Source organism: Bidens hawaiensis, unplaced genomic scaffold (genome assembly GCF_021521415.1).
Source record: "Bidens hawaiensis isolate Kalapana, Puna unplaced genomic scaffold, B.hawaiensis_p1.1 tig00000055_1, whole genome shotgun sequence".
Classification (NCBI taxonomy): domain Eukaryota; kingdom Viridiplantae; phylum Streptophyta; class Magnoliopsida; order Asterales; family Asteraceae; genus Bidens; species Bidens hawaiensis.
The window spans coordinates 6837893-6850975 of NW_027491016.1; the positions used below are offsets into that span (position 1 = coordinate 6837893).

Sequence of the window (13083 nt, forward strand, 5' to 3'; positions counted from 1 at the left end):
CCCCTCTCGCGCCTCGGTGGTGTGGTGCTCGCGCCCCGGGGCGCGAGTGGTTGTCCTCTTGCGCCCTTTCTCACGCTCCACACCCCTCAGCCTTACCTGCATATCCTTCCTTCAATGGCCGGTAAAAACAACCTAATTAATTATTCTTTCTTTCTGCACTCCATATGCTGATCAATTTTCATCATTCTGTTTCGCTCTGTAATTATAATTAATTTGATGTTACTTAACGCGTGATCAATGTGATGAGAGAGAAAGTAGAGAGAGAGTGAGTGAGATAATTTAATTTCCGCGTTTAATTTCATATCTATATATATCCATCAAATTTCATACATACATACATACAAATATATATATATATATGCTATATATTTATATGCAACTCTCTCTCTCTCTGTCTATCTCTTTCTTAGGATATAGTTAAAAGTGAGTACTGAGTAGCATTCACTATCAACCTTAACTATCCATTGATAGAAGATTGCATAATAACTGGCTGAAGCTTTGCAATTTGCTTCAATTTTTTCCATCTACTCAAAGGTAATAGCTTTGTTTTTTTTAAATTAATTATCCAATTCAGCTGTTTATTGTTGTTTTGCTTGATTTAATGATATTTATTGCATCTGATGTTTTCTTAATTATATATCATCTTCATAACCCTGAATTCTACTTTATTATCACTAATATCAACTCAACCACTTATGCTTGATGAATCTCTTAGGATCGGGTTGCAAACACACACACAAACAAACTCCAGAAAAGTAAAGAGCATTTACGTGGTTCGGTCTAAGGGCCGGCCCCGAGGATTTAAACACCTCCGCAGAGCCACGTAGGCCCTAATGAGTTGTTTGATTTTTATTATTTTTGTTTTTATATTTAGTTTGGGCCCGATAGCTTAAATGGATTATGGATAAAAAAAGTTTTCGGTCAAATATATCTAAGATGATTAAGATCCATACCTATTTTATAATAAAATTTAATATATATATATATACAAAAAAGTTTTGGCTTCTGAAAATTATGGGCCTCGGCCAGTTGTCCGGTTCGCACTACCCTAGGGCCGGCCTATTCAATCTAAGCTAGCCCACGTCCACATGCTGCAACCGGGATATGATATTAATGCTCTATGCTCTCGTGGCAAAAGATTACAAGTACAATGTGTTTAAATAGAGACTAACTAGGGTTACAAAACTTAGTCAACAAGAAAACATAAATAGGCCCTAATAAAGAGATATAGCGCCGGTCCAATACCTCTCATGTCTAATCTTTATTAACTCAATAAAGGGTGTTAAGCTAAACAAGCCCAAAACCGAGGCCCAAGCCTCCACGAACCCAACAGGTTCTAGTTGACTGATTACATGAACAGATGTTGCATTTGAGCATATTTAATTATTTGAAACTGTATTTTAAATGTTTGTTTTGAAAGATTTTGTGAAAGTGTAGTGTTTATGTGACATTATTATGTGATTTATGAATGTAGGAGAATGTCAAGGTCACTGCATAGAAGTTTTATTGTTCCTGATCAGTTCAGCCCTGTATCTTTCAAGAAACCGATATAAACAAATAACCAGAAAAACTGTACCAATTAAAACCTGACTTTAAGTAATTTATTAGAAGTTAATAAATAATATAGGACATATATTTAAGTTCAAATGCGTAATAATCCATTAACAAAAAAAATATTTATTTAGGTCCAAATTCATTATTTTGAGTAATTTTTTCTTAAAATTTTCAAGCCCAGTTTGGTAAATTCAAAACCGAATAGTTTTCAAAACCCCAAAACTGAAATTTCGATTTTTGATTCGGTTTTAACCCAAAATCAACCTATACACGCCACCAATCATTATTATATATCAGCACAAATTGGATCTTTTAAACATTTCACAATTCAAAATAAACAAACAAACAAATCCAAAAACCATGATCAATCAATCTACAAACCCTTAGTTGACCGATGACGAGCCCTCGCTTTCTCCCCATGCCGCCCACTGCCTTTCTGACCGTCCCGATGCCGACTAACCGAACCGGACCCACCACTCCCGATCCGCTTCGCTGACCTTCTTCGGGAACTCAAGTTTCTACTCCCGAGTGCAGCTTTTGCAACCGCTTCTTTAGCAACTTCTCGGGCCTTTTGTGGGTTCACAGGTTGTTTATTCAAATAAGCGAGTTTTGGAAGAAGCCCACAAAGCGTTTTTCGGATTTGATCTTCATTAAGATTGGTTTGAATTGGGTTACCCAACAGATTTAAAGCTTGTAAAGAGTTGTAATTAGCTACTAATTGACCAAGTGCTTTTGATGTTGTAATTCTGTTGAAACTTAGGTCCAATATTGTTAACTTCAGCAGCCTGTGTAATCCTTCAACATTGCTAATCTTGTTTCCAGCTAGGTATAACTCCTTAATCAGGGTACATTTAGATAGCCCTGAAAAAAAAAAAAGATAAATGGGTTCGGGTCAGTTTGGGCTCAAGTTGGCTTGTTTACAAACCGATCCAAGTTGGGTCAGCTCATTTATCTTAAGGAGCTGAAATGTTGATCTCAAGCTCGGCTAGTGGCTCACCAGCCAACTGGTTTATTTTACAAAAAAAACAAAAAGGTTAATTTTAGAGTTATACATATATTGATATAAATAAAAAGAAAAAGAAAATACTTTTAACATAATTTATATATGTCAAAGTTGGGTTCTATTTAAACGAGCCTAACAGGTGAGCCAACGAGCCGAGCATACTTGGCTCGGGCTGGGATCGTTTACAAACAGAGTCGAATGAGCAGATTTCAACCCCGGCAATGGATCGAACCAGCGAACAAGTCTAGCTAAATGAGCTTTTTAACCCGTTTATTTTAGTTTATTTTTTTGAAAAATGTGTTTTGTGTTATAAATTATACTGGTCGGGTATTTCATGCCAAAATTCAAGATTTAAAAGACAAAGGAGAAATAAGATTTTATAAGTTATAAATTTATAATAGATGTTTTAAATACATTTGTATTTTTATTTTTTATTTTTTTTGTAAATTTGCAATTTTAAAATACTAGTATGCAAAATCATATAAAAAATAAAATCAGGCTAAACAGGTGGTATCTTGTCAATCCACGGATATTTGTATTTTTGGTTGTAAAATTGTAATTTTTAAATATTAGTATGCAAAAAAAAGCCGGGTAAAATATTATTCTCGACCTGTGAATATTTGTATTTTTGGTTGTAAATTTGTAACTTTTAAAATATTAGTATGCAATAAAAAAAAAAAGGAAAGATATGCAACCGAGTGAGCTCTCGAAGGCCTTCAAGACCCGACGAAGGCAAAATGATAATTTTACCAAAAGTTGAGTTGCTTACCCTGCCCAATTCGTGAAATTCGGTTGTAACTTAAGTCAAGAATCCTCAACCGAGTGAGCTCTCGAAGGCCTTCAATAACACTAATCTTGTTTCTTGATAAATCAAGAACATGAAGACCCTTTGGCAATGATCCTGGTGCAATATTCACTACAAAAACATCATAAAACATCATAAATCCGTTATAAACTTATAATCTTATGCAAGAACCTTAAAAATCAAATTTGAAAACGGTTTCTTTTAACAAACCTATTGAATTCCCAGATAAGTTGACCGAACGAAGACTCGTAAAGCTTGAAATTACCGGAATGACCTTGAGTCCAATACCAGAAATATAAGCAACAGTTGAAGAAGAATTTAAAGATTGTATCACTCTGTTTGCATATGCAATCTCTTCAGGAAGATCAGCAAGCTGTTCAGCTGGCTGTTTTTCCGGTGAGGGCAAAAACGTAATTTCACCATCTTCTCTAACAGGCTCTGTTGGTAATTCTTGAACCCATTCATCTACTCTTGTCAATGGTGATCCACCTGGAAATGCCATCCACTGATTCTGTGGCCAAAAACCAGCCTTGTTGACTTTTTCCAACTTTGACTTGTCGGTTCTGTTTGGTTCTGGTTCTAGGGTATCTGAAGAGTACCCTCCTTGTTGATTGATTAAAAGAATCTTATTATGAACGCCTTTAATCGGTTCATGTAAATTTCTATGACTCCACAAGAACAACTTCCACCATAATCTTCGGCTTTTCGATGGCAAGATTTGACTCGAAGAACACTTTCTTAGAATCACTTTATCCGCACTGCAATTACTCGTTATAGAAACGGGGCTCATAAACCCGTCTCCAGCTAACTTCTGCAAATCTTCAAAAGACTCAGCAGGGGCGATTTTGTCTTTCAGCATGACCCTTTTGGTTTCAAGATTCGAACACGATCGTTTTAGCTTTGGGGATGGTAAAAATGGCTTTTTTGAAGCCCCAGGATCACTTAAATGCCCGTCATTGTTGATCTCTATATCTGAATAAACGTTTTGATGATCGTCTTGTTCGTGAACTGAGTATTTACCGATTGGGCTTTGGAGGGTATTTTTGGAATTTGTGTCATTTTCGTGTTCGTCTTCGCCTTCGTAATCATATGTTATCTCTTCTTGGTTTTGAGATTTTGTAGGACTTTCATAGTTGACCACTTTGACATTGCAGGTTGAACTCTTGGGGATAGAAAATGGTACATCCACACTGAACGTTGACTTTGACTTTGACTTTGGGTTTGACTCAGGATCATCTTTATCTATAGTTTTTCCTAAGTCTTGTAAACTCACTTGCAAAGTCTTGTTATCCTTCTCTTCCTAAGAACACAAACAACATAGGAAGTCAAAGAAAGTCAACTTCATGAACATTTTTTTAGATAAAAAGTTTAAGGACTGGTTAACCATAAACTATAAACTAGGAAGTTGACTACCCAAAGAAATTAATATAAAGTTCTTTATCAAATTAGAAATAAATAAAATAATATGTAACCAATTTGATTCAAAACTAATATAAGCTGATCCAAGTGTCAGACGATTCGCACTAAAAAATTGGCTAAACCGAAATAACTGACCCACAACTGGAATAACCAGCATAACTAAACTGAAAACTCTGAAACCAGCCAAAAATTGACAGTTTGGTTTCATGGTTTTATCAAAAACTGAATTTCTGGACCGGCTTCGGTTTTGAATGTACTGAAATCCAAAAAAACCCGAAATTTCAGCTTTTGGTTCAGTTGGAGCCCAAAAGAGTCCATACACACCCCAGGTTGATCCAATCCTCGGACCTGAATTTCATCATCTCGAGTCCCGATTCGAACTATCTTATCTTACTTTGCCTAATTTTAGCAACTTGATTTTGTTTTCCTTTTATTATAAAGAAAAGCCTAAATCTTTGATCCAAAAGTTGATTGATTATTAATTTATTATCCACAAAAATTTAGGGCCACATCTTTTAGCCTAATTGAACAAAGATGCCAAACAAACAAATTACTAGACAAATAACCTCTAATTCATAACATATAATTGTGAATTAAAATTCAAATAATGAAATCTCACCTTAACCTTAATTTTCTTGTTCTTCCCTGCCAACGGAGTAAAGCAACAAAGAATCGGCATAATTCAATTAGATAATAAAAACCCAGAAAAAAGATTCAATTTTTATGAACTGGGAACAAAATTGGATGAATGAATTGAATAAAATCTTAGCCGTAATCAACTGGCAGTTTCCAGATAAGAGATGGGTGTGAATTGTGTGAAAGGGGGAATCTACAAGCGGTGGTTGGACTTGGAATAGCAGCTCCGGCGAGTGTTTTGGAAGAATAAGCAGCGGAGTTAACCACCGTGGTTACGGTGGCCAGAGTGATGTGCAAATTACAGCTTCTGGTGAGAAGCTTGCTGCTATGGTGTTTTGGCGTTTGCTGCCAAGTTGTCAAGACGGAAGAAACTACGAGAGTGTGGTTATTATTTATGGAGGAGGACAAATACAAATTTATTTCTTTATGCATCATTATAGTATAAATAATAATAATAATAAATAATTCTTTTTAATAATTGTTAAAAATATATATCTTGAAGAATAATTTTAATAATTCAAAAAATATAAACTAACGGGCGCTCTTGAACAAAAGTAAGGTTGGTGTTATGTGACACGGGATCTAGTCATGGAAAGAGCATATGTCAGATGATTAACACCCACTAGACTTCGCACGTGTCTTGTGTAGGAATGCGCACAATGTTTGTCATTTTAAACTATTAATTGATAATAATTTGTAATATTGCTCATGTGGCATACGAGGCTCTAACTTTACATTTGCTGACAAGGACAATATAACTATGACAAAAAAAAAAGAAGAAAAACAACTAAATTCGTGTATTCGTAATGCTCATTTATGTATGTTTTATACAATTTAGAGCATTCACAATACAACATTTTTTTTGTGAGTGAAGTTTTTGTAATGTAAAGAATAGTTTAGAATGTTGTGAGTGAATGAAAGATAAAATATTGTAATTTTTCTATATATTTGAAACGTTCATATAGACACTTATAAATTTTTAATATTTTTTAAAAGTTGTGAGTAGTGTAAAGAGAAAAAAGGTAATGATAAATGTTTTGAAATTTATTATTTAACTAGATTTTATCCCCCGTATTACGGGGGTTATTTTACATTATTCTTTTTTAATATATATATATATATATATATATATATATATATATATATATATGGATTTTAATTTTATTTATTGTAAGAAAGTTAATAATTAATATACTTGAGGTTTGATGATAAAATGGTTTCACAAATAAAAGATATGTTATAATCCTGTTTAAAAGCTATCTGGGTTTGGTGATATCCATTACCCGTTTTTTTCTTTATTATAATATTGTTTCTTAATTATAAATAATATCTTTTTTTTAAATAAAATAGGATATTAATTTTTAGTATATCCCTATTTTATACGATTTTCATATCAAATATTTGATAAGATTAATTTTTAATATAATGAGATGTTATAACCCATTTAAGAGCTATATGAGTTTGGTGAGACCTTTACCAGTGAATTGAGATCAAATATATGAAAAGTGTCTATTTACAAATAAATCAATCTGATGGATTGAGAGAATTTTTGTTTTATATTTTTCATTTTTTAATATTTACTTTTTGGATTTTAATTTTCTTCATTGTAAAAAAGTTAATAATATACTTAGGGTTTAATGATGAAAGGGTTTCATAAATAAATGATATGTTATAATCCGTTTAAAAGCTATCTGGATTTGGTGACTCATGACCCACTTATGTTTTTTACTATAAAATTGCTTATTAATAACAAATAAGGGTTAGGTTCAAATAAGAAGTTCGATTTTTCTAACAAGGCTAGGAAGGAGGGTATTTTAGTCTTAACACTTTAATATCAAAACTCACTTACTTTAATCTCAAAACCTACTTAAATTAATTTCAAAAACCCACTAACATAAAATTCACTTACTTCTTCACTCATCTCCTACAACCACCACCACTCCACCGCCCACCGCCACCACAACCGTCAACCACCGCCGCCGCCTCGCCAGAAAAGTCTATGGAAATTTCGCATGAAAATTTCACCGGAAAAGTCATCGAAAAGTCACCGGAAAACAATTCTCGAGAAATTTTGCCGGAAAATTCACCGAAAAAAGTCATCGGAAAACGGCAAACGAAAAAAACACAATGGAAAACACTACGAAAAACACAATGTAAAAAACACAATGGAAAAAAACACTATGAAAAAAAAAACACAATAATAAAAACACAATTGTATGGCACAATGTAAAAAATACAATGGAAAAAAACACTATGAGAAAAAAAACACAATGATAAATACAATTGTATAACACAATTTTGTAAAACACAATTTTTGGTAAAACACAATACGTAAAAAAACCCACTAGTTTTTTTTTTAATTTTTATATAACAATATGGTACTTATATAAAAACTAAAAAGACACTCATTATTATGGTGAATTTATTTTTCAATAAAAACATCGTAAAAAAAGTTATGGACGTTTTAAAATATGGAAGAATTTGGCATGTGCCTTGCATATTGAGAGAGAAAGTCAACAAATGTGTTATTCCCTTTATGCTCTTCCCCTTATTTTCACACATGGTTTCCACCTAAACTAATCTCAACCCTCTATGTTTAAAATCAATGGACAAGATTACTTCTTATCTTTCTTACAAAAACTATATTTTCTATTATAACCTAACCCTTACAAATAATATCTTTTTATTTTTAAACTGGTTATTAAATTTTAGTATATCCCTATTTTATAGGATTTTCATATCAAATAATTAGTAAGGTTAAATTTTTATTTAATGAGATGTTATAACTCGTTTAAAAGCTATCTGGTTTTGGTACGGGTCATACCCATAAATTTGGGTTAAATAAATGAGAGACCTTCAATTAAATATCAAGCAATCTGGTGGCTTCCATAAAAGGGGGGAGCGACCATATCGCGACACGTAGGATTTTAAGGTTTTCATTTATATATATTATAAATTGAAAGAAAATATAATAATTTTTAGTGTAATGATAAGTTTAGGATAAGGAAAATGATGAGAATGCTCGTATAAAAGGCCATTTGTTTGTTGTATCATCCGTACGAACTATAGTATATGGATTATTAAAATATAATTATATAATTGAAGAGGTAGGTCCCAGCAGAGCCCAGTTGGACCCGCAGGACTCACCTTGAAGAGAGACGTCTGCGCAGAAACCAACTGGATCCGCATGACCCACCATGCTTAGAGACGTGACGTCCTTACGCGCAGTACGCAAGCTGTTCCCGCAGGAAATGCCTCCCAATGGTGAAGTACTCCGCCTGTTCCCGCAGCTGCGGATACAAGCCATCAGGGAAGGCCACCCGCGCAGCAAGGCTACACGCACAAGGCACTTAGCTCTCAATAATTCAGTTGTCACCTGAAGGAATGAGCAAAGCCGGGAACAATCCCGCACAAAGGCGGGAGGGGGAATACTCCCGCCCAAATAAGCCAGTCCGTACGACACGGGAGGATCTTTTGTACTGTACCTGACGAGGTATGGGCAAAAGATCTGACCAAAGATACGACAGCTCATTGACAACAGTATGGCGAGCAGCATGCTCTTGTACTGTATGTCACTATTAGCCGCTGCCTACTCACCAACTCCTGTTATACCACGTGCATAGCCGGCAGTTGGTGGAAAAGGAATAGTACACAGCAGGCCTGGTCACTGTCAGCCGCTGCCTACCCACCAACTACCAGCATGGCACGTGCGTAGGCCACAGTTGGTAGAACAGGAATACTATTCAGCCGGCAATACATTCTTGGAAACCTACCTTCGGCTATAAATACCCCAAATTGTATGATCATCTCATCTTATCATATACTATCTTGTATCTTACATATTATACCTGATATCTGCTCTACAAATCTCTTAATACACATTTACATTCAAGAGCAATCTAGTCTGATTCTCACGCCGGAGGGTGGTCACAAGGAGGAACCCCCCCTTCTCAGTGACGAGCTCACGGTGTCTGTTTTGCAGGTTATCAGAAGAACCATCTTTGCCGGATCCAACCCCTCGTGGGAAACATCTATTTAACCCCCAGATTATCCGTAATCTGCCCGGGGCCGATTAAAGTTTCTTCATTGGCGCCATCCGTGCATAAAAGCTAGAACTTCATTTCTTTTCAGTTTTTTCAAACTTCTGGAAAGATGGTTAAAGAAACTCCGGTAACCACAACCCCAGCTACTGGGAGGAATACCGGCGACTACACAGTTTTTACGAACACTACCCCAGTTACCCAAGCTGGGGCAAGTGCAGTAAACAACCATCCCCTGGGATTCAATAATACCCAGGCGGAAAGACAACAGACGAGACTCCCCCGCCAAACACTTGAACAAGTTAAAGCCTGGGCGGAGGCACGTCAGAAGGAATTCCAAGCTGAGTTGGACGAACGCTTGCGTTCCGTCCAACAGGCTGACGAATTTGGAAGCACACAACTTTTCAACATGAGCAGTGAGTGCGAGTCCTCGGACGATGATCGGGAGGAATCCGACACCGACGCAAACCCTCGCCATAGGGCGAAAGGGAAGCGTAAAGAAACGGACTCCCAACCGAGAAGGCATTTTGGAAAAACCTTCAAACCAAAAAACGCGGGTGGAAACCCACGTGACTTCTCCAAAACATTCAGACCAACTGTGGCAAATGCGGGAACGTCCAAATTTGCAAGGGACATTGCGGAAGCAATCGCCCCGAAAAGTGCCAAACAGATGTCCAACATCGGCACTTACGATGGTATATCTGATCCAGACGATCATTTGAACAGATTCATAGCGGGGGCAACCGTTAGTAATTGGACGGAACCTACGTGGTGTTACATGTTCCAAATGACGCTTGTTGGGCCAGCTAGAGCGTGGTTCGATCGTTTACCGGTCAACCACATCTACGACTGGGCAGACTTCCAACAGAAGTTTAGCCAACACTTCAGCCAACAAAAAAAGTATACCGAAGAGCAATGGACAATCCTCAAATGCATTCGAGAGGAAGATGAATCTTTGCCAGACTTCATCACTCGCTTCAACTCAAAGAAGCTAAGTCTGGGTAATATCAGCGAAGATCTTGTTCGCGCTGCTTTCATCCAGGGCGCGAACGACCCAGAGCTCATCCGCACCTTAACGGTTAAAGATGGCATGCCATCCACATGGGATGCCATCATGACAGCAGCAAAACGCTTTGCGGAAACGGAGAAGCAACTGGGTAGAGATCTCCCCCAGAGCACAAACCTCTACACCCAAAAAACAAGGGAAAACAACGTCCTTACCGCCCGACTAAACAAAAAGCGGAAGCTAGGCATTTGGCAGTCAAGGGTAAACTTTGACACCTCATCCGGCTTGCAACATCGGTTAAGCGGAAGGGATAACGTACAGTCGAACCAGAACTCCAGATGGACGCCACTCACCAAGAGCGTCACCGAGATATTCGCCACTGAGGAGCTCCCATGGCCAAAGGCTCCAATAATCCGACATCGTCACAATGCTGATCGGAGCAAATACTGTAACTTTCACAGGACAAAAGGCCACAACACTGAAGAATGCACAGACGTAAAGGACATGGTCGAAGCATTTGTCAGAGATGGGACGCTCGCGCACCTCGTGGCGCAATGAACGCTGAGCAGGCTGATGCGTGTAGAACCCCAGTTGGGGAAAACACGAATAAAATTGCAGCTTCAATGTTGGAGACTACATACTGCGTAAACAACGAGATCCCGAACCAGGTGCATATCGGCTCGATGGCACTCCCATCCCAACAACATGGAAGGGAGCTCAATTACACAGTTTGCATGTAGATCAATTCCAAATTTGTAAAGAAAAAGCCCAGAGCCACTTCTAATGGAAATGATTCTCCTTAGAACATCGACGCTGATGATTTTACATTTATACTTTATGAACTTTCAACACTGATATGCCGGTTTTCACCGCATAATTACGTGGAAAGTCGTTGCGTGGGGAAGGCGGCAAAACCCGCATAAACCCAAAAAACGGAAACCTTCACGCAGGTCAGTTAAGGGTAAAGTTCAGTCATCCCACTAAATGAAAGTGCCGGTCTATCCGCACGAATCATGATAGAGGAAACTGAACACTAACCTATTAACAACCGCGCGTAGAACGGTTAATTTATTCAACACGGATATGCCGGTTTTCACCGCATAATTACGTGGAAAGTCGTTGCGTGGGGAAGGCGGAAAAACCCGCATAAACCCAAAAAACAGAGACCTTCACGCAGGTCAGTTAAGGGTAAAGTTCAGTCATCCCACTAAATGAAAGTGCCGGTCTATCCGCACGAATCATGATAGAGGAAACTGAACACTAACCTATTAACAACCGCGCGTCGAACGGTTAATTTATTCAACACGGATATGCCGGTTTTCACCGCATAATTACGTGGAAAGTCGTTGCGTGGGGAAGGCGGCAAAACCCGCATAAACCCAAAAAACGGCAAACCTTCAAGCAGGTTAGTTAGAGGTAAATTTCAGTCATCCCACTAAATGAAAGTGCCGGTCCTAACCGCACGAATCATGGTAGAGGAAACTGAACACTAACCTATTAACAACCGCGCGTCGAACGGTTAATTTATTCAACCCTGATGCCGGTTTTAACAGCATAATTACGTGAAAAGTCGTTGCGCGGGGAAGGCGGCAAAACCCGCATAAACCCAAAAAACGGCAAACCTTCACGCAGGTCAGTCATAGGTAAACTTTGGTCATCCAACTAAATGAAAGTGCCGGTCCTAACCGCACAAATCATGAGAGGAAACCGAACCTATTGACAACCGCGCGTCGAACGGTTAACTTATTCAAAATACTTTAGAAAATTTCTAACAGAAGGATGAGGAAAACCTCCACGCAGGTCAGATATAGGTAAAGTTTAGCCATCCTACTAAGTGCAAGTGATGGTCCTACCCGCACAATCACGAAAGAGGAAGCAAAACTTCAACCTATTATCTACCACGTTCAAAGGTTAACTTATCCTAAACACTTAGAAATTTCTAAAAAGATGAGGAAAACCTCCACGCAGATCAGATGTAGGTAAAGTTTAGCCATCCTACTAAGTGCAAGTGACGGTCCTACCCGCACAATCACGAAAGAGGAAGCAAAACTTCAACCTATTATCTACCACGTTCAAAGGTTAACTTATTCTAAACACTTGGAAAATTGCTAATTTAAACTAAAGTATGCATGAGCAAGTCATATAACGTTTATAAAGCAAGTAATCCAGTGAAAGTAACGGTCTTACCCGCACAAAGATTTATATTTCATAATATTCATTACAATGGCCGGGTAACTACCCGCCTACAAGAATATAAATCTATACAAGCTAAACCTATCCTAACAGTGGGAAGGGATCTTCAGGATCAAGCTTCAGGGCTACTTCCACTTGGACCAGCACCATCAGTAGAGCGTGGCGGTTCAAGGAAAGCTTTAAGGATAGCTAGCCCATCATCAGCAGCGGCAACTTCGTTTACCTTCTCCACCACCGGATGCGGGAAGGCGGCATACTGATTCACTGCTTGGTCGTATACAGCTTCAGTATCCACATCAAATAAAGGGAAGTTGGAAGGCGGGATGCCTTTCTCAACGAACCCTAGACCAAGCAGGAAGCCGGCCTTTTCCCCATCCTCATGAGAAGCGTTGAGGGCTGCGCTCATGGCATCGTCGTATGATGTGTC

The 13083-nt window shown here is 37.9% G+C and overlaps 1 protein-coding gene across 1 annotated transcript; it reads right to left on the bottom strand.

The window, feature by feature from the left end:
• Window positions 1-1784: 1784 nt before the first annotated feature.
• LOC143554239 (uncharacterized) lies at window positions 1785-5460 on the bottom strand. The gene is made up of 4 exons (XM_077044064.1): window positions 5407-5460; window positions 3573-4662; window positions 3327-3473; window positions 1785-2415 (listed from the first exon to the last, which is right to left on the bottom strand). The coding sequence occupies exons 1-4, from the start codon at window positions 5458-5460 to the stop codon at window positions 1928-1930; spliced, it is 1779 nt and encodes a 592-aa protein (XP_076900179.1). The 3' UTR covers window positions 1785-1927.
• Window positions 5461-13083: the final 7623 nt, after the last annotated feature.